Here is a 22,443-nt window from a genome sequence, read left to right as displayed (position 1 = left end):
AAATCGAGCAACATGGAGCAATGTTAACTCTCCACTTTCTTCCTTTTTGTGTAACTTGGTCTACTATTGCAACTTCTAATTTCCGACCTACATTTCAAATATTCAGACATATCTTGCTTTAACTATCAAGTTCTCGAGCCGATGCACCAACCCACTTGACCCCATTAACTGCTATACTAACACCAACATGTCTCGTTTATTGTCATTGCTTTGACCTGCTCTTGTTTTCTCTTTCTCGACTAGGTTTCTCAAGATGGGTTTGGCAAGTGTCCAACTTCACTAACAACCCTTAATCATCCTTATCCCATGTTTGATATCTTTTTAAAAAGCTCATGATAATATCATGGGTTCCTTGATAAATAATTTTTTAGAATGATAAAACGTCCCTTCTATTATGTGTGATAATTTTAATTTAATGATAAAATACACTACAAATGACTTAATTACCCTCAATTTATACATGATTTTTATAAATATATGCTAGGTAGAAATTAAAAGCAAATGAATATTTTTATTTATTTTTATATATTATATAATATGATAATTATATAAATGAATTCGAGATAATTATATAAATATTTTTTTATAAATCTCAATAAAATTATTAGCATCATCCGATTAACCTTAAAAATTGATATTTGACTTTACTCGCAAAATCAAGGGCTCAATTATCATATTATATAATATATAAAATTAGGTTAAAATAAATAAATCATGCAAGCACTATCGGCACATGAACGGATAAAAAATATGAACTCAAGCAACAACTTTGAAATTATAAAATTTATTATGATAAGGTTAATTTTGTCATTACAATCTAATATATAACTTTAATCACTCTTATTAAAATCATATCAAACATTAAATATAATATACTACATTTTATTTATCTTTAAGTTATCATTATATTATATATCATATATTTATCTTATCATGTGTAACCAAACTATGTCCTAAGACATTAATTAGTTGGCCTCAAAATTAATTAAATGATATATATTTTTAGGCCAAACACCTATATGTTTATATTTGAATCTCTTTCAGGCATACATACACCTGTGTTTCAGTGTGTGTGTGTATATATATATATATATAATCAAAAGATTGAAAAATGAAAATATCTTATTTTAAAATTTACATATGATATATCACGTCTTGTACCGATGACTTTTTATTTTATGGCCACGTACTGCGAAAATATACTCTTCCTTGTCAGCTTAGAACTTTGAATGCTTCCAACAAGTAACATAAGTATTGCATGCTATAATCCGTCGCCAGCTGGGGAAAACTATTTCGTTTGATTACGCGGATATGCCTGAATCTATATATATATTTGGTGGTCAATCCTTGATTTTAATGATCGCCTTTTGATTCATACGACGCACGTGAGATTTGATTGATCGATGAAACAGAATCTGTCTGCATTCGATGGCCAAAGGAAATGGGATTGCTTGAACGTTTGCTGGAATTCATCGGATTCGGGATCGGAATCCCGATCGGGCTTCTCCTGGGATTCTTCATATTCAGATACTTGGAGCCCAGAAATTTAAATTTCAAGGTAATAAATTTCACGTAATTTCATCGCTTTCAGTTTTTGCAACGATTCGTATTCTGTTTCCGCTACGTTCGTTCCTGCTATTGTTAAGTTTAGAAGGGAATGTGTGAAATTTTGATTGTTTTTAAATTAAATTCATGGACATTAATTGTACAAGTTAAAAAAGCGGCTCTCCCAATCGGAGTGCTAGTTTTCATGATTAGGCTTCCTCTCTCGAATTATTAGTCTATCATGAGTGCTTTAGTTGCAAGTAAGACGTAGCTGAGACACAATCCGGCAAGTAAGAATATCGGTTCAATGCCGATTATGTGACCTGTTGTTCATGTTACAAGATGAATTAAGTCTTAGCACGAGAATAACGAGCGAGTGGAATCCGTTTCGTCGTGGGAGTCCGCTTTGTCAATGTTACGATCCCTCGTCGACTCCACAAAAAAATATTGTTGCGGCAATAATAATTTAAGAAGCGGTTTTCGTACAAGACTAGTTTTTTGGAGTTACAATCTGCTCTTGGATTTGTGGCTTGAGAGTATATGGCCTTATTTTTGTTGTCGTCGGTACATTGAGGGCCATAACAACTCTGACAAGGCATTTGCTTCTTCTGCTTAAACTTGTAGGAACCTACTACTAAATCAATAGAAGTACTTGATTCAAACTCATTACTTGATCTTCTGCTAGAACTTCCCCGATGGGTGACGAGTCCCGACTTTGAACGTGTAAGCATTTGCACTAAAAAATCTACAGAGTTTTTTTTTTTTTAATTTCATGTCAATATTTTGTTCTTGAAATGAGTATGATGTTACAGGTAGATTGGCTAAACAAATTTATACTCCATATGTGGCCATATATGGATAAGGTGACTCTATATGAAGTTTCTTTACTTAATTTAATCCGTAAAATATTTGTCCATTGATTCCTATATCGTGTAGGCATCTTGTAAAATCATTAAAAGCTCGGCAGAACTCAACTTTGCTGAATATATCGGAAAATTTCAAATAAAATCCATTGAATTTGATCGTCTTACACTTGGGGCGTTTCCTCCAAAAATTCATGGTAAGAGAATAATCTAAAAAAGATGCCACTGCGTGCTATCTAGAAATGTTTTTTTAATTTTTCGAGCTCCCTGTTTTTCAGGAGTAAAGGCTCAATATTCTAATGAGGATCAACTGGTTCTTGATCTTGCTCTTATATGGGCTGGAAATTCAGACGTTGCTCTTGTAATAAAGCTGCTCTCGTTACAGCTAAATGTCCAGGTGAGATTTAATTTCTTTCAACTTATTGTGACATGCTTGAGGCCTTTGAATATTGGATTCTTGTAATATGAGATCATGTAATTTTGTTTAAGGTCAGCTGGTGGATCTGCAAATATCTGCTGCGACTCGGATTATTTTGAGACCTTTCGTGCCAACATTTCCATGTTTTTCAACCGTAGCAATTTCATTGATGGAGAAGGTAAGACAATCTGTTAAATCTTTCCTATACGCTATTCTGTGCTCAAAATACTGGTCATGGGAGTGCAGCCACAGATAGACTTCGGGTTACGAGTAATGGGAGGAGATATTATGGCAATCCCGGGATTATACCAATGTGTTCAGGTGCATTTCTCTTACATACTTATATCCGATTATTTTGAAATTTAACCTTTGACCATTATTTTATATCAGTATAGACCCAGAAAATTAAACTAAATTGGTGATTATCGATGTATATGTAATATAGAATTAATGTGTAATGTTTGAACTTCGTTTTCCTGCAGGAAGTTGTTGGAAAACAATTAGCAAAGCTTTACCTCTGGCCCCAGACTTATGAAATAGACATCCTTGACAGTTCAGTGTAAGTTCAAATCAATAAAAACCATGGAAATAAACAATTTTTATGCCCATATTGTATGATAACTATGTTCAAAGCAAAGAAGGCCATTACAATGCATTTTTTGTCACTTACTTACAGAGGGGCTGACAGGAAACCTATTGGAATACTTCATGTTAAGATTGTGAAAGCAAACAATCTTTTGAACAAAGATTTTCTCAGTCAATCTGATCCCTACGTTAAACTTAGCCTTACCGGTGAAAGGCTTCCATCAAAGAAAACTACGGTAAAGATGAACAACTTGAACCCTGAATGGAACGAAGACTTCAAGCTCATCATCAAGGACCTTGCTTCTCAAGTTCTCCAGTTACGTTTATATGACTGGGAAAAGGTTTGTTTTTTCTTGAATAGGAGCCCAAGTATTACCACATAGCTGATTCACATAATATCACAAGAAATTGTTATTACACCACATTCCTCTCCCAAAATTTGTCTCGACTTAAATGCACGAGAAGGAACACGAGACTTTGGCTCCTTTATAACAACAAAACCGAATGCTAACTGATATGTGAAAATTTATATTTGATAGTAACGATATAACTCAAAATTTTTAGGTCCTGCATCCGTCTAAGCATCATTTCGTCGTCATCGTGCCATATAAACATACACAACTAAGGTCTTACTGTCAATGCCCAACATTCCTAAATCCAAACTTAGTTGCAACTACCTTTCCCTGCCCCTTTCTGATTTACTACTAAAACTCATTGTTTTTCTCATGATCAAACAACAGGTTGGTGCGCACGATTATCTTGGAATGCAGTTAGTTCCGATTAATCTGCTCACTCCATATGAAAAAAAAGAATTCAAGCTCGATTTATTCAACAGCACAGATCCGAACGACCCACATAACAAGACACCTCGAGGCCAGATTATGGTAGAGATGAACTTTGTTCCATTCTTTGACGACAGTAAAAAGTTCAGCAAATCATTTGACAATCCGGGAACCGGAAGTTCCCCCCATGAACATGATATTGTGTCTTTTTGTGGCACGGGTTTACTTCTTGTTAGAATCATAAGTGCAGAAGATGTTGAGGGGAAGCACCGGACCAATCCTTTCGTAAAAATTATATTCAGAGGAGAACAAAGGAAAACTAAGGTAATACCATATGACACTTGTTTTGACATTATTTGTGATCCATTTTGTATGGTCTTGATTCAATTAAACTTTATGATAGCATTATGATCTATTTCTAATCTAACAGTGTATAAAGAAAACGCGAAACCCGTATTGGAATGAAGAATTTGAGTTTGTGTTGGAAGAGGCTCCTGTAAAGGACTTGATTCATATTGAAGTCATGAGCAAGAGGAGACTCCTTGGATTTTTGTCAAAGGTAAGATATATTTACATGCTAGTCCTTAAGAAAATGTCTGTCTTCCCATCCTTTTTTAACTTAGTTTTCGAAAATATGAGAAGCTTTTAGCTTATTTTCAAGTATGACTCATTTTTTCTCGGAGGGAGCCGAAATCCAATATAATGAATCTCGAATGCGCTCCACCATAAAGTAATTTTTCAGAAATTTGAATAACTTATGCTTGTGTTGGATGTAGGAATCATTGGGGCATGTTGATATGAATCTTGGTGATGTGGTGTATAATGGGCATATAAATGAGAAATACCATCTTATTAATTCCAGAGATGGGATCATACATTTGGAGCTAAGCTGGAAGGTGGTATGATATAATTGTGACAGTTATTATAGTTATGGTTTCATAATACTGTGCATAGAAATTTGTATTCTTTGGTTGTACAAATGTATTTTGTTCAAAAGGGAATCCAAAAGCAAAGAAAGTGTCGTGGTAGAAGTTTCAAATTACACCGGACATTCATTGCAATGTCGTCCTGTGTGCGCCAGCATGGGCATTTGTAAGTGAAATGATTATTCTTAAACCATATATCTTGTGCAGTTCCATGACTGTAAAATGCTTCTGGTTTAGCTCTAGCAGTACTTTTGTAGCTCGTATTATATCGGGCCGAGTTAAACAAGGTTATTTTTGTAAGAAGACAATTTCTTGCCGCAAGATGAAAGCTACAAGTGTATCTCCACCCATATTACGACTAAGAGCAAAATTCAATCCAAATTTCCAATCTGAGTATGTTTGGAGCAGAAAGAAAAGTTGGCTCATTTCCAGTTATAGCCAAAAGTAGGAGTTGGAGTGGTGTGCGCTTTTATTTTAACGCAAGGGGGTGACAACTCATGCTCGTGTTCATACTTTTTGAGACCAAATGGAATTATTAAAAAAATGAACACCCCATTCTGGTTTTGGCTAATGGGACACGTGTCGAGTCACTGTTGGGATGCCAATCTTGCATTATACTTAAATTTAATTGGCCAACTAAATACTTACATGTAAATAATAAATAGTATTGTGTGTGTGTCAAATAGAGAATATGCTATCCGGATATCTTTGGGTATTTTGTTACAAGCTGATAGACCAGGATTAGTTTTCACAGTATGTCTCTTATGAGGTTGTCTCACGAATCTTTATATGTGATATGGATCAATCCTACCGATATTCACAATAAAAAGTAATAATCTTAGCATAAAAAGTAATATTTTTTTCATGGATGACCTAAATAAGATATATGTCTCACAAAATACGACCCGTGAGACCGTCTTACACAAGTTTTTGCCTAGTTTTCAAGGGAATACTAAAGAGTGTAATGTAGATGAATAGCCTAAACCATCGATCCACAAGTAATGTCGAATTTTCCGGGTTTTATATATAATTTTAGAAAAGAACGTGGATCTCTCGTTCTTTTACCCTTTGGTCCAATATAGGTGTAACATTGAGTTAGTTGCATGAATTACTTGAATAGTTGTGGATAAAATATCACCATCCACAACTACCTCCCACCATGTGAAGGTGTATCAACTGGTATAGATAGCACTCAACTTGATGTAATAGGATATATATTGGTTCGGTTTGGGTTGGTTTTGATCTTGTAGTTACCTAGCTCATTTTAGGTCAAAACTCGAACTGAATTATGTTGTTCGATTCGGTTTGTACCAAAATTTATGTCGAGAATAAAATTTAGTGATTGATAGTAAAAAAATTAGACAGTAAAAAATGTAATGTAGCGAATTCATATAAACATTTTAAAAAAACATTTATAGGGCCTTTATCGGTTTATTATTCACTCTTTTATTTCTCAATTTACAGAAAAGAATCAAAGACCATATAGATGTTTTTTTATAAAAAAAAATCTCTTCCAATTCATTTTCCACTCACACATTTCTTAATATAATAATTGGACCTTTTTCCATCACGGGAAGGCAGAATTGACCTAATCAAACCAAACTCACACAAAAAACAAACCAGCATAACTTTATCAAACCGAAATGCATACATACATACACACACACACACACACAAAGAATTAGTACCATTCGATCTATTTGATTTGAGAATTAAATAAAAAAAATCTTATCGATAATCCATAATTATCCTATAGATTGGTTAACAATCCATTATTTAAAGTATGTTCATTCATATAAATAGTATAAAATCAATGTCACACATTCTTTTCATGAGTTACAAGCTGTACAAAATTATCGAAAAAAAATCTTGTGAGACGGTTTCATCCGTCAATTTTATAAGACAAATCTTCTATTTGTGTAGACAATGAAAAAGTATTACTTTTTATTGTAAATATGGATAACATGATCGATCAATCTCACAAATATAAATCCGTCAAACTGTCTCACCAGATACATAATCTAATTATTGAGGTTGATTTTCTAATAGGAGAATGATCAAACACGATATTTAAACGCAGATCATACATTCATAACAAGAGTCTCCAATGCTCAAGTATATAATATTTCTGAATGAATATATTAGATATATTCAAATAAATTAATGTAAGTACTTCAACTTTATGATATAACATGATTCCAAAAAATATATTATATATAATATATTTGTGTTTAGTAGTGTAGTATGGCTGGAATAGGGAAAAGCACGTGAGAAGAGAAAGCATATATGAAATGGGGACAGCATGCTATAGTTCGAGTTGTTCCGTGAAATTAAAATTAAAATGTTCCCTATGAATACAACAAGGCTGCTGCTTAATAACGGCCACCCATATATTACCCACACCCCCATCTTTTCAGTCACCATTCGTTTTTAAAAAAATTTCTTTATAATTAATATTTATTTCTTGAATTTTTAATTTTACCAACATACATTAGCCCAAACTGTGACTCCCTCCAGAAGTACCCTCTCCGGCCTCCTGATATCCTGGAGTACCTGCCATTGTCCACACACAAAGACAACAATAGCCCCCCTTGGGGGTGAGCAAAGCTCCGTATGGAACAACCATCATATATACCACAAGTATCTAAACAATGATATATGGTATGCAATGCATGTATGTCGTGGAGGTATCAGGTCAAATGCCCATCCACTGAGCACATGTCAGAATCAAACGAATTGCTATCAAATCAATGCTCGAGCTGGCACACCGGCCTCAATGAGGGATACTCGTATGATAGCATCGACAAAGCGTCATCAAATCCCAAATCTCAATCAATCATCGGGGCCACTAATGTCTTTGCTTTAAGGGTCATGTAATACCAAACATAGCATTGTGTTCACAAACCCCAGAATCCAATCAAATCATATCAGGATATCCAAGGATCATAGCTCAACGTGCATGTCATGTATCGATGTATGCATCAAACGATGTGTGTTAACAAAGCATTTATTTTATACATCGATATTCAAATCACAATGTCATGTATGCCACATAAACTTAACAAATAAGGCATATAGACATGTATTCTCATTCCAATCAATCAAATCAATCCAACATATATCATATAATACAGATATCTGTCGTATGTTACCCGGTCGCAACATACCTCAATTCTTCGTTCCAGTTGATGTAGCTTGAAAATATCAGTATAATAATTTATCTACATCAATAACATATTCATTTCAATTAATAATATGATCCAAAATCAATAATATAAGTTCCAAATATCTTTTGAAACTTTGAAAATTCATATCAAATCAAAATCATAACATAATTCAATTCCGACTTCGAATACGAGTTTCTTGTCGGTTATTCTACCACATATAGGAATCTCGACTTCAAATACATGCTATTCCAGCACTTTCATATTTAGAGCTGCTGAAACTAGAAGAAATTTACCTCAAAAGGAAGCTCTCAACGCGAAGATTCCGAATCTATAATTTGTTTCGCGTTTGGACAACGTTTCGAAGTGATTTCGTACGAAAAAAATTGATTTTCTCTTGAATTCCTCGAAGTTGCTGACAAGAAAATGGCGAAGGGAAAGAGAAAATCTCATTCTTATCACCACCGCTCTCGCGCTTGGGCGGTAGAATTCTCGCGCCCGAGCGCGAGACATTCTGTCCCCGAGTTCTACTTACACCGCGCTCGGGCGGTCAAAAACTACCGCTCGGGCGCGGAGTGTTCTGTCCGAGCCTCAATTTTTCCCACACTGGCGCTCGGGCGGTCACTTTCTACCGCTCGGGCGCCACAAGTTCTGTCCAAATATTGATTTTGCATTGTATTGGCGTCCGGCTTCTCCACTCGAGCTCTTACAACGTCAATTCATATCCAATATTTATTTTCTCATTTTCATTGTCATGATATACATCATATACATAATCACATGACAGTTTCATAAATTATTGATAATCAACATAGGATTTACGATAATACGATACACGGTCCTTACAATACATAAAATCATCATTAATAATTCTATATTCAAATTTAATGCATAAACTTTTAAAATATATTTTAAAAAAATAATTAACAGGCGTGCGAATTAAAAATAATTAGACCCATGTTACACCAATCCATTTAAAAATACATTATAAAGTTCAAAATCTTTTGAAGTTTAGTAAAGTGCACAGACAAACTAGTCAATTTTGTGAGAATCCCAACGCTAATTTAAAATGTGTTTTATTTTTCTGCTAATTCTTCTCAATGGGAGGTCTTTTGAACCATTTTCGCTTGTGAGTGTATGATATACATAGTCTTTGCGAATTTGGTTTTATCAGTATTCTCAAATTTCAGTTTTGATCATGTACATTTCAATTTTTTGACAATTTTAATCTTTTTTCCGATGATTATTGACATGACATTATTAAAGGATCAAAAATCGAATTTTTTTTTATTACAGTTTTTGCTATTTAAACCAGAGGATTGAGGAGCTGGCATGAGGAGGAATGATCTCCCTTCAATCGAAAAGATAATTTAAATTTCATGCTCATATTCTCATATATATACATATATATATATATATATATGCTCATATTATTCTCTTCCGGTACTAATTATTGGAATGAAATAAAACTATCGTTTCATTTTCATTCTTTTTTCCTTCATATTTTATTTCATTTCGGACCAATAGATGTTAGAAATTATATATTCAATTACTATTTTAAAGACTGTTATTTTTCACATTGACATCATTATATCTTTTTTAGCGGAAAAAAACACATCAAAAAGTTTATTATTACTACACAATCAATCGCCGAACCAAATTGGATTACAAAATCCTCAGAGACAAAAGTCTATCGATGTGTCATTTTCACACTGCAATCAATCTCCGTGGAACTTTCTATATCTCAATTCTTGAGATAGAAAGAAAAATATGAATCAAACATGCACTTTTCACTCCTATTTTTCATTAAATGACTAAATATAATATTTATGTAGCCATCTATGTTATATAAAATATTATTAAAAGTACAACAAATATATCATACAACGATATATATATAACAATTATATCGTGAAATTTTGCTACTATTTAATAAGATTTTGTGATGAATTTATCATGAGAGTTTGATAAATGATATTTTTATATTGAATTTTTTGTGTTATAAACTTTTTTGTTACAAATATCGTTGTACTTGTAGCATCACTTTATTAGATACTGGTATAATTTTAAAAAAATATGTAACAGGTTAAAATATAAACTAGCACAAACCTTATATATTTAATAATATAGCATAGATATAACATACATGTTTGTAAGCTTTAAAAACTGGTAAAGCTTTAAATTTTGTGGTTTTTTCCGGTTTCTCCAAATACCACTTTTTATATATGAAAATGATTTTAAAATGATTAACATGCATTTGGTTACAAAAGTATTTTTCTTGATAAAAATAATTTTTTTTATTTATAAATTTTAATGGGATATGTCACGCCCCATGGACGGGGTTGGTCGACACCGACATTGCTTTCAAATTTACATTCGAAAAACAACAAGCCTCAGAAGTACAAAGAAACCGGTCTTTTATTCATAATACTGCATAATTCGTTGTCTGATACAAACTCAAATAACTAATGTTTTACAGCAGAAATGTAAACCAGACAAAATAATATCTTAACAGAAGCAGCGGAATATAAATACATAAATCAGAACTGAGAAAAAACAGTTTTCTTCACCAGCCCCAGAACTGATTCTGCTCTTCTTCTTCTAACGTTTCTTCCTCGTTCTTATCTGAGATGAGTTTGGTGGGTGAGTGATATGATCGTCACTCAATAAGTGGGGGCGGGAATAACTTCCAGTTTTCGAATCCATTTTCAACAGAAACAATAATACAAATAATAAACAGAAAGTTTTACTTTCAGAACAGGAATCAGTATTCAGGAATAACAAGTTTTAGAACAGATTAAAATTTAATAAGCAAGCACTGAGCACGTTTGTGAATTTCATGGCTAAACTGATATCAGTCCCCTACATGTTCTCTCCTCTGAGGGGTGAGGTCAATAATCAGAAATCAGGAATCAGAAATGTTTCAGGATATATATTCCTACCATTAGTTCATTAAGTTTCAGAGCTTCGGATATCAGAAATCAAAAATACATATACTTTACTTCAAAACAGACATTATCAAACTGATTTCAAGATATTTATATATAAACCCACTTACTGTAATTTGCTAGAAATTTCGGTTGAAGTCTGGAATATGCTTGTTCTTGCTACTGGATTTTACAGCTCGAAAAAGGAACTCTCTTAGCTCGAATTTTAAGTGATAACTCAAGATTTGTGTAACACCATTTCAGATATTTGATGGTGTTATTTATAGGCAAAATTCTGACCGTTAGCCTCCCAATTAATGGTCATAATATGTCATGATGTGCCATTAACAGTCTTTATTCCATGTTAAATACTTCAGTTACAAGTCATAAGCAGAATCAGTAGCTGTCTGTTGGAATTTCGCGCTACTGAACTCTTCTGCTGTTGGATTATATCTGCTGGAAAAATATCAGCTTCTGAAATATCAGTTGCTGCTGGAATTGTTAGTTTCTGCTGACATTTTTGCATTGCTGCTAAATATTGCAAGCTGCTGTAAAATGCTAGCTACTGCTGGAAATTCGGGTTCTCACAGGATAAATGATTTTTTAAGCTTTTGGTTACAAAAGTATTTTAAGTGTTATTTTTAAATTAAAAAGCTATTTGAAAACTCCAAATTTGGGTTTTTGAAAAATCACCAATTTTACCTTAATTAAGATCTTTTTTAAGCACTAAAAATTCATCCAAACACATATAATAAAATTATAAAATTACTTTTAAAAAAACAGTTTTTTTAGTCTAGTTTTTTAATGCAAACGGGGCTCTAACTCAATTGAATTGAAAAAAAATACCAAATGAAGTTGTCCACACGTGCCAGTCTCGCACGGGAGTGTTGTTTATCCACGTGTGAACACCCTAATCTATATTCTGAATGAATAAAAGTAATAATTCGGAATATTGACAAAACTTTGCGAATTTAATATACTTTCTAAGCAGAAAATACATTTCTCAGTATAAATTAAATGTCATTGAAAATTAAAATCTACCCTCATGGTTAGCTAACATGTTGAATCTTTATAAAATTGGAAAATATAGGTAATTATATATATATATATATATAAAATGGAAAATATAGTTAATTTATAAATAAGGGTATTTGAATAAAAAAAATATCCCAATCTAAAATATAGGGATGTAAACTATTCAAACCAAACCAAATAGTATCAGGCTTGAGCTTGATTCGTTTAAGATTGTTTGAGGCTCGAGCTCGATTCGAGCTTTTATTATCAGGCTCGAGCTTGGTTTGTCTTGAAATTACTAAGCTCGGGAAAAGCTCGAGCTCGGCTCGTTAAAAGCTCGTTTAGCATGTTAATCAAGCCAAGCTCGAGTTTGATTCATTAATAGCTCGTTTAGCATGTTTAACAAGCCTAACTTGAGCTCGGTTCGTTTTCGAGCTCGTAAGCATAAAGTTGAGCTCGAGTTTGAGCTTGATTCGAGCTTGTTAAAAATTAAATATATCTATAAACCAATTTTAAATCAAACATAAAAATGTAAATTCATTCATAAATAACCAAAACGACACAAATAAGAGCTAAAAACATAAATCAATATATTATTGAACATTCTAAAATAATACATCTAGAATATTCATCATACACTGTTATCACCATATAAATAATAATGAAATAATTTCACCCCTTTAATACTTCAACTAAGTGTGGTGAGAAAGTAGGGAGGACGTCAAATAATCCATTAAAATCAGGAATTACAAAATCATCTCCAATAACAATTAGTCAAGTATCCTGCAAAGTTCATAATAACATTAGTACTGATATTTTTATTTGTCTTGTATTTAATTCCTTCCATTGACATTAATACTAATATTTTTATTTGTCAACTCAACAAATGAGTCAAACTCAAGTTTACGAGCTACCTAAACGAGCCGAGCTCGAGCTCGCGAGCCTATTATCAAACATGTTTGCGAGCTCACGAGCCGAATATCAGGCTTGAGCTTGGTTTGATTAATTTTTCGAGCTCAAAATCGAGCTTGAGCTTGCCTTGATATGATTAACAAACGAACTCAAACGAGTTTTTTATCGAACCGAGCTTCGAATAGCTTGCAAACGGTTTGGTTCATTTACACATCTACTAAAATGTTTATCATAAATATATTTTAAGAGAATAATGGTATTATCGAGTAAATAAAACAATTAATAAATTGTTTTTTAAAAGATTATATCTCGTGCATATTAATAAGGATATAATCAGGTTGAGCCAAATTTCATAATGTTTGAGTTTGACTCGTTTATTATCGAGTTGAATTCGAGTTTTATTTAACAAATATATTCATAGATTACGAGTTTATTCGAGATTTTATCCAACATAAACGAGTTTAATAAATATAAATTTAAATATTAATAAAGTTCATTAAAACTACATTATATATTTAGATAAAATATAATATTTTTATTAAAATTTGTAATTTTATTATAATAAATAAATTTTATAGATTTTTCTATATTTTTTTATAAATAAAGTGTAAAACTTATAAAAATAAATAAATATCAAAATATTATTATTTTTTATCTAAGAGATAACTTGCGAGTCTATCAGAGAATCTTTTCACGAGATAAAGAGCCGAACATTGTAAAATTGGAACTTGACTTGTTTATCTTTGTAATAGTGTATATATGTGTGACTCTCACCTATTAGATATATAATTTTAGTTTGATTAATCACATCAAATAAGTGAACGATGAACTCATCGATGAATACAAAAATAAATACAATTGATAAAAATCATAACAAAACTATATATATACACACACTTTTTATTTCAGTATTTATTTATTTACCTATGTGCCCACATAAGACCACAGTTGCCACTGATGCAGTATGCATATTTATACGGGGAGACAATTATTAGCAGCAAGATTGATCTTTTACTCTATTATTCCACACAACAGGGGTGGATAAATAAAACTAGAAGAACAAGAAGAGAGAAATTGCAGCGAAAGGAAATGGAGAGAGAAAATGAAGGGATATCGTTATCGAAATTCAAGAGGATTTGTGTGTTTTGTGGGAGTAGCCAAGGCAAGAAGACTAGCTATCAGGAATCTGCTATTGAACTAGGAAAAGTTTTGGTAATATACGTATCTTCTTCCCTTTCTTTCCCATTGAACAAAGTTGCCCTTTTTTTATTGTTCTTTTCATTTTCTTTCATTTTTTTTGTATTTTCTTCATTGGGTTTGCTGTAAAAGGTTGCTTTGTTTTCAAATGGGTTGTGCAGAAGTTATTGGCCTAAAAATCTTTGAATCTAAACTTTGCAACTTTCATGGTTATTTATTTGGATTTGACAGGAAATGGCTTCAAGAGTTTTTTCATTCCATCTCTCTGTTTTTTTTCCCTTAAAAATTCACCGTGTTTTTTCATTTGGGATTTTTAAAATTTCATTGCTTACGCCATTGATTTTTTTATTATTTTTTACTCCATACTCTCTCATGCACGTAGTGTTCCAGTCCACAAACATGTAGAATCTTCATTTTTATTACTCAAAAAGGCTCTCTCTTTCTGTCATTCCCTCAAGAATTTATTTAACAGAAATCCCACATTAGTTTCAGTTGGATTTTTAGTTTAGATTCAACTTCACATATGTCCAGTCAATTCATCAATGGCGTCCCTCAAATTTTAGCAGTGAAGTTCACCTTTTTTTCCCTCCAGTGGATAGTAAAATAACATTTGAATGCCACTCAAAAAATACTCCCGCACAGTGTTTATTACTTATAATCTTATTATAATGACTATAGTAAGATAATTTTTTCTACTTTGTTTTCTAAATTTTTTCTGGAGTTTTTTTGGAACTTTAATATTGATATATATGCGTGTTTTTATAAGGTTGCTAGGAACATTGATTTGGTCTACGGAGGAGGTAGCATTGGCTTGATGGGGTTGGTTTCACAAGCTGTTCATAATGGCGGTAGGCATGTAATTGGGTGAGGTTCTTGATTTTGAATTTCCAATCCTACACGCATTTAATCTTGGGCTAGAAAGGTTGTAAAATAGCTAGAAATAATAATTAAAATAGTAGGATTTTTACTTTTTCCAAGATTACTAATTTGAGATTAGCTTGTTATGTTCGGATTGTTTGGTTATTTCTTCATTAAAACTGATATTTGTCATGTTATTGTCTCCCTATACAGGGTGATTCCCAAGACTCTCATGCCTAGAGAGGTAGGTATTGTCTGCTATGATTTTAAAAGTCTTAGGTCTTTTCTTATATTAAAACTAGATATCCCACAAAAGATTTCACTAATCATTTTGCCATTTTTCTTATGATGGCCCTAGCTGCAGTAGATTCTTGGATTGCTCGCTTATTCATTCCCAAATCTTATTATTATTTTTCAAATCTTTTTACTGATTTTGTGTATTTTTCTCCTATTTGAAAAAAATGCGATCAATCTGATGTTCTCCTTGATTCTGACATGGAAAAATGAAAATCCTTGTGTCTTGTTTGGTCCTTTACAACCTTATCCACAGTATAGTACTTAGGTGGCTGGTGTTTTTCACAACATTTTATGCATTTTTGGACTCAAGTGTTCTCCAAGATTTTCCCTTTTTCTATCTCACCCCCACCCCTTATTCGCTCTGCTGTGTTCTTGTACTCTTCCATATTGGACTTTTATGTGATTTTAAAAGTTTTTCAAGTGTATGTATATGTTTTTATCTGGTAGTAAATCTACCACTTGCTCTGGTGTTGCTGACTTTCAAGATTCTTGCACTAGTCCATTCTTTATTGCAAAAAGTGCACAGCACCTAACTGTAATTAAACTTTCTTGGGTTTTGGAACACTTTGGGTTAATGAGATTGAGCAAAGTTTTTGTAGTTAACCGGTGTAACAGTCGGGGAAGTGAAGGCAGTAGCTGATATGCACCAGAGGAAAGCTGAGATGGCTAGGCATTCAGATGCTTTTATTGCCTTACCAGGTTGGTATTATGCCCAAATGAACGACCTAGGACGAGGGTAGATTCAAGGGATTTAGGTGGTGAAACTCGTGGTATTAGAAAATTTACACGTAAAATTTTAAAATTGTTTCGTCTGAAGAAAGAAAAAAGTTACATGTGACTTTGGGGGCGGTATATAAATTACACGAAGTGAGGAAACTTGATGTGCTTTTAGAAAAATTACACCGAAAATTTGAAAGTCGAAATAAACACGATAATTTAGTGAAAATGGGGGTGACTTGAACATTTTTTTAAGTAACTTGAAAGTTGAAGCTAGGAGTCGTCCCAACTAGTTTCCTCCGATGGGTCCGGTCCTGGTTTGCTTTGAAGATTGACTTGACAGAACCCATGCTCACCTATTCCAAGAATGATCATCCTTTCATTGTATTGAGTCTGTTGAATGGTTTGATTACATTCCAAGACCAAATTCAGTCAAACAATCAGAGAGTACAGAAGCATCTTGATTTATTCTATCATGTTACCTTGAGAGAAATCATTGCTGAAATGCTTTACTATATGATTATGTCTCCCACTACCTGTATAGGCCGGTACAAACAAGGGCACAGGTTAATAAAGTTCAAAGGGTTCATGTTTGTCTACATCTTTAAGCGTCAACATGACATTTCTTGTACACAAATCGAGCAAAGTTCGAGACTTGATTCTGGGTAACCCAAAATATGCAGGTGGTTATGGAACTTTGGAGGAATTACTCGAAGTGATAACTTGGGCTCAACTTGGAATTCATGATAAGCCGGTATTTCAAGAAAAAAACTAAGAAACTTATTGATCTAAATGTAGAGAAGGGGATCGTATCTTAAGGTATCATGATCAATACGCAGGTTGGATTGCTGAATGTGGATGGATATTATAACTCCCTACTGTCTTTTATTGACAAAGCTGTAGAGGAAGGCTTCATTTGTCCAAATGCTCGTCACATTATCGTATCTGCAGCAACGTCGAGGGAACTTGTCAAGAAACTGGAGGTAAAATATGCCATTTGACTACAATCTCCATGCAAAGAACCTCAAAATACACTAAAAGGTTAACTGTTTCAAACCAAAAGTTGATTCCCCTAATTACTCAAATCTTTGTGATGTATAGGAATATGTGCCACGCCACGAAAGGGTTGCTTCGAAATTGAGTTGGGAGATTGAGCAGCTCGGTTACTCCCAGAAATACGGTATATCTAGGTGAAAGGAAGTCGAATTGAATTGCAGACTAGCAGATATGGTTAGATCTTGGAATTGGCATCAGAAGAAAATGCTAACTGGGAAAATTTCAAAATTCTTGCTGTGGGGGAGTATTTTGTATATTCTATCATTGGAATCTGACACCTTATTTTCCCTTCACAAAGAAGTTAAGTTTAGTCTTATCTGCAATTTGTAACTACTAAGAATGCTTTATGTAATTTTAATCTCCAACCAATGAAAACTTACACTATTTTTCTTGTCATGTTTTGCTTATTCACTCTCAACTCACCGGGATTCTGTATTATGTTACAATTTCAATATATGCATCTATTATCTAAGATATCTTAGATTAAAATGATGTTCTTAGAAAATGCCTTTTTCTTATCATGGAAACGACGAATATCGAAGTGAAAATAAGAGATGGGACTGCCATTAACGTTTCGGGCATTTGCGGTGCAGTCATGGAGGAAGAAAGGATCAGTATATCCTTGTTTGTTTTCTGTACTACGTATAATACTCTAAATTCCAAGAGACTTCATGGTTTTTAAGTTTCTGTGAAATCACAGAAGCAAAATGTTACGCATATGCATTGTGTTCATACAAATATGTCAGAATAAGTTTAACATGCCATAAGAAAACTAATAAATGAAAGCACCGGGCCATGTGTGTGTAGGCAACATGTGTAACCAAGAAATAAGGATAAGAACGAGGGACCATTTGTGTTATAATTATAAACATGTCTCAACTAATTTTCTGACGCTTGTTTGCTGTTAAGATATGGATTGACAGACAACATTGATCCCACCAAAGGTTAGTAACAAGAAACTAGTAGGGAAGGGGGTCAGCTTAAACTGATTAATGAAAGGACAACTTGGTGCATTTCATACATATAAAATGGAATATGAGTTGGTGTTTCATCGGGTGAGATCACTTCATGCGCAATCTATTAGTCGATCGATGAAATGTGAGTGAACTTAAGATTGATCACTATTCATGAGATTGATTTCATGCATGTTTCAACACTTTCTTAGGTCAGCCTGTTGCACATAATGTATACAATATGATTTATCTGACTAGTATAATTTTTAGGCTATTGTATTAGCCTAGAGGTTTACTTAATGTTAACCGAAAGATAATGACTTCGAGTTTCATTATTAAAAAAACAAACAAGTAATGGTGATACCGACTTATTAGATGTATCACATTATTTTCCTGAAAAATTGGATTTGTGACTTCTGATCCAACTTAAAAACCTGAAACATGGCGAAGCTTGAAAATGAAGTTTCAAATTTTACAAATTTAAACGGGTTTAAACCTAAAAACAATGTTTTAAATTTTTTTAAAATTTGAAGTACCCCATATTAATAAACAGGTTAATCTCGTTCAATCAGCGGATAATCCTTTTTTTTTAAATATTGTTTTATAAAGTGTGGTTACAACAAGAGCAAGGGTGAAACACAATAATTACATAATATTTTTTCCCTGTGTGTTGCTATTCAAAGGTTTTCCATTGATTCAAGTTATTTGCAACACCGAAGGGAAAAACCACTCGATGTATGCCATCAAACCAAAAAGGAATTTGGATTGATCACTGTTTGTGGTGGTGCCACGTCAATTAAATGTTTGGCATTAGCAATTCTGTGAAATGAGGCCCATGTATTACTGGGTCCATAGCCCACCTTTACAAATGGGCCAGGCCCCATAAGTGCGATACAGACAACTCCTTCGACTATTTCTTCGTGACGTCAACATAGTTTAATTTAAAACTTTGCGCATGATAGATGATTTTGAAATGTATTTTTGTTATTAAAAACGTATGATTATAAATTTTAAATTTATTTTTTATATGTTTATTTTTATATATTTATATAGTATTTATGTAAATAAATATGATGATATTAATTGAAATACATTCTATTTTGTATTGTTAACGTGTAAATAAATAGAATATAAATTTAAAATCTAACATATTATTTTATTGTAACAATAAAACCAATAAATTTATAAATTTCAAGTTCATCTACTAAAATGCAATCTAAATAAGACATATCAAATTCGAATCAAATAACTAGTTAAAAATTCCCCTACCACCCATATGTGATATGTAAAATCTATTGCATTAGATATAAATATTATATTAAAAATAAGTTTTTGATATACGGTTTTACAGATCTATATTTATGAAACGAGTCATAATTTCTATCATGATTAAAAAAATAAGTATTTCATTGATTCTAGATTGGTCGAGAACGCTCGTTTGAACATTATCTCACAGGTCTTTTGCCTTAGCTTCGAATTAATGGAAAATAATTTATTTTCCAAAAATATATATTTAGGGTTTGACTAAGTAGCGGAAGTCCAAGCGTGTCGGTTTCATTAGCCGACCCAATCCCCTCTCTATATAAGCTCTTAGGTCATTCCTATTTTCTTCATTCCATCTCGTGTTCGATTTCGTGTGGCGAAACGATTCACAAAATATTTCAATCTCTCCCCTGAATCAGTTTCTTGAAAGGTAAATTCTTTAATTCTGGTGCTGTTTGATCTTGCAATTTGTATCCGTGGCCCATCGTGTTTTCACTGTCTGTTGTTTCTATGACCTTTATCGAATTTGTTGATTTGAAATTATTCGATCTTTTATTTTTGTATTATATTGTGAATTGTGTCTTTTTTTTTGCTTTTGATTCGTGAATTTTGGATTTCTTGCTTTTCGGGAATTTTGGATTTCTTGCTTTTCGTCCATTCGTGAGGGCTAGGGATTTGTGGATCGGTGATATGCTGACGTATCGTTGTTATTTAATCGGAATTGTTGAATTTGGTTTCGTAGCTGATATCTTCCCAATAATTTGAAGATTCATTGTTGTCCTTTCCCTTAGTTACGACTAATTATTGTATTTTTAATTCTTATTTTATTTGAAATCTTGACAATTCAAAAGGTTTCGTTTTTTGCATTTAGTTCCTTCGGTCTTCTTTTGGATCATTAGTTCATGTTTTGAGGTATATGTTTATGAAAATTTGGTTTCTTGGCGTTCTTTGAAATTCTATTTTTGACTGAAATGTATTGGCATATTGATTAAAAAAATATCTCAGGAATTAAGATTTAAGACCATCTAGTTAATTTGCTCATTTTTCCCGAATTTTGTTTCAATTGGAATTTTTTTCTGCAATTTGATTGATGATTAATTTGGTGTTCAACTGCTTGTGTGGGATGATCATTTTTTCCAATTATTTGTTTTTGTTTGCAAAATACTCATGGCTTAATGCCTCTTTTTACTTTCAGATGCAAATCTTTGTTAAGACCCTCACCGGCAAGACTATCACTCTCGAGGTCGAGAGTTCTGACACCATTGACAATGTGAAGGCGAAGATTCAGGATAAAGAAGGAATTCCTCCTGATCAGCAGAGGCTAATCTTCGCCGGGAAGCAGCTCGAGGATGGACGAACTCTAGCCGATTACAACATCCAGAAGGAGTCCACCCTGCACCTCGTTCTCCGTCTCCGTGGTGGAATGCAGATTTTTGTTAAGACACTGACGGGAAAGACCATCACTCTCGAAGTCGAGAGTTCTGATACCATAGACAACGTCAAGGCGAAGATCCAGGACAAGGAAGGTATCCCACCTGACCAGCAGAGACTGATCTTTGCTGGGAAACAGCTTGAAGATGGACGAACTCTAGCAGATTACAACATCCAGAAGGAATCCACCCTCCACCTTGTTCTCCGTCTCCGCGGTGGAATGCAGATTTTCGTTAAGACTCTCACAGGAAAGACAATCACACTAGACGTTGAGAGTTCTGATACCATAGACAACGTTAAGGCTAAGATCCAGGACAAGGAAGGTATCCCACCTGATCAGCAGAGATTGATCTTTGCTGGGAAGCAGCTCGAAGATGGCCGAACCCTTGCTGATTACAATATTCAGAAAGAATCGACTCTGCATCTTGTGCTTCGGTTGAGAGGGGGCATGCAGATATTTGTTAAGACCTTGACCGGGAAGACCATTACATTAGAGGTCGAGAGCTCAGATACAATTGATAATGTGAAGGCAAAAATTCAAGATAAGGAAGGTATTCCTCCAGATCAGCAGCGTTTGATTTTTGCTGGCAAGCAGCTTGAGGATGGCAGGACGCTTGCGGATTATAACATTCAAAAGGAGTCGACTCTCCATCTAGTGTTGAGACTCAGAGGCGGGATGCAGATATTTGTCAAAACCTTGACTGGGAAAACCATTACGTTAGAGGTGGAAAGTTCTGACACAATAGACAACGTCAAAACCAAGATTCAGGACAAAGAAGGCATTCCTCCGGACCAGCAGCGTCTGATATTTGCCGGCAAACAGCTCGAAGATGGGAGAACACTCGCAGATTATAACATCCAGAAGGAGTCAACTCTCCATCTGGTCTTGCGTCTGAGGGGTGGAATGCAGATTTTCGTCAAGACTTTAACTGGGAAAACGATCACGTTGGAAGTTGAGAGCTCAGATACTATCGATAATGTGAAAGCTAAGATTCAAGACAAAGAAGGTATCCCACCAGATCAGCAGAGGCTCATCTTTGCTGGCAAGCAGCTCGAGGATGGTCGGACGCTTGCTGATTACAACATTCAAAAGGAGTCCACTCTCCACCTGGTGCTTCGGCTCCGAGGTGGTGGTGACATTTGAAGTACACTATTATGATCTGTTGTTTTATGACGATTTGGGTTTGATTCTGTGATACGCGTACATACAATTTGGCTTTACTCGGTTTGGTTGCAAATATACCTGTGATTTTTCTTATTGTTGGCTTTTTGAAGCAAACTAATTGTTCGTTAAAGATGTTTTTTATGCATTTTAATTTAGTTACGAATGCAGTTTGATTATCTGAAAGCATGCGGCCAGACCGGGTTGGGTTGGGGTGAAGAAGTCGAGAGGATCGTGCTTATGCAAAAATTATAATATTCGTTTAATATATGAAAATTGAAAATAAGTTGAATATGATGTACCAAAAGGAAAACTTGTAACCAAAAATGGTTTTCTCTTGTTGTGGAAAAAATAAAAATTTATGGTAAAAATT

General features: G+C 33.6%; 3 protein-coding genes across 5 annotated transcripts; all 3 read left to right on the top strand.

Moving 5' to 3' along the window:
• The first annotated feature begins 1,204 nt into the window (after positions 1-1,204).
• LOC142526569 (synaptotagmin-3-like) lies at positions 1,205-5,224 on the top strand. 3 transcript variants are annotated; one of them, XM_075631051.1, is made up of 12 exons: positions 1,206-1,558; positions 2,170-2,268; positions 2,358-2,408; positions 2,482-2,605; positions 2,687-2,805; positions 2,903-3,004; positions 3,073-3,147; positions 3,309-3,385; positions 3,503-3,752; positions 4,152-4,517; positions 4,624-4,752; positions 4,970-5,224. In XM_075631051.1, exons 1-12 carry the CDS (start codon positions 1,442-1,444, stop codon positions 5,096-5,098), a joined length of 1,638 nt encoding a protein of 545 aa, XP_075487166.1. In that variant the 5' UTR covers positions 1,206-1,441; the 3' UTR covers positions 5,099-5,224. The 3 variants fall into 3 exon arrangements, with proteins under 3 accessions (XP_075487176.1, XP_075487184.1, XP_075487166.1); XM_075631061.1 differs by lacking the exon at positions 2,358-2,408 and having other exon boundaries at positions 1,205-1,558; XM_075631069.1 differs by lacking the exons at positions 2,170-2,268; positions 2,358-2,408 and having other exon boundaries at positions 1,205-1,558.
• An 8,861-nt stretch (positions 5,225-14,085) lies between these two features.
• LOC142526559 (cytokinin riboside 5'-monophosphate phosphoribohydrolase LOG1-like) lies at positions 14,086-17,657 on the top strand. The gene is made up of 7 exons (XM_075631041.1): positions 14,086-14,348; positions 15,100-15,197; positions 15,405-15,435; positions 16,088-16,187; positions 16,889-16,959; positions 17,045-17,188; positions 17,307-17,657. Exons 1-7 carry the CDS (start codon positions 14,094-14,096, stop codon positions 17,397-17,399), a joined length of 792 nt encoding a protein of 263 aa, XP_075487156.1. The 5' UTR covers positions 14,086-14,093; the 3' UTR covers positions 17,400-17,657.
• Positions 17,658-19,760: 2,103 nt separating this feature from the next.
• Positions 19,761-22,166, top strand: LOC142526552 (polyubiquitin-like). The gene is made up of 2 exons (XM_075631029.1): positions 19,761-19,907; positions 20,673-22,166. Exon 2 carries the CDS (start codon positions 20,673-20,675, stop codon positions 22,050-22,052), a length of 1,380 nt encoding a protein of 459 aa, XP_075487144.1. The 5' UTR covers positions 19,761-19,907; the 3' UTR covers positions 22,053-22,166.
• The last annotated feature ends 277 nt before the right edge of the window (positions 22,167-22,443 follow it).

Source organism: Primulina tabacum, chromosome 2 (genome assembly GCF_025594145.1).
Source record: "Primulina tabacum isolate GXHZ01 chromosome 2, ASM2559414v2, whole genome shotgun sequence".
Classification (NCBI taxonomy): domain Eukaryota; kingdom Viridiplantae; phylum Streptophyta; class Magnoliopsida; order Lamiales; family Gesneriaceae; genus Primulina; species Primulina tabacum.
The sequence above is the reverse complement of the archived record's forward strand: the minus strand, read 5'-3'. Positions and strand labels throughout refer to the sequence as shown.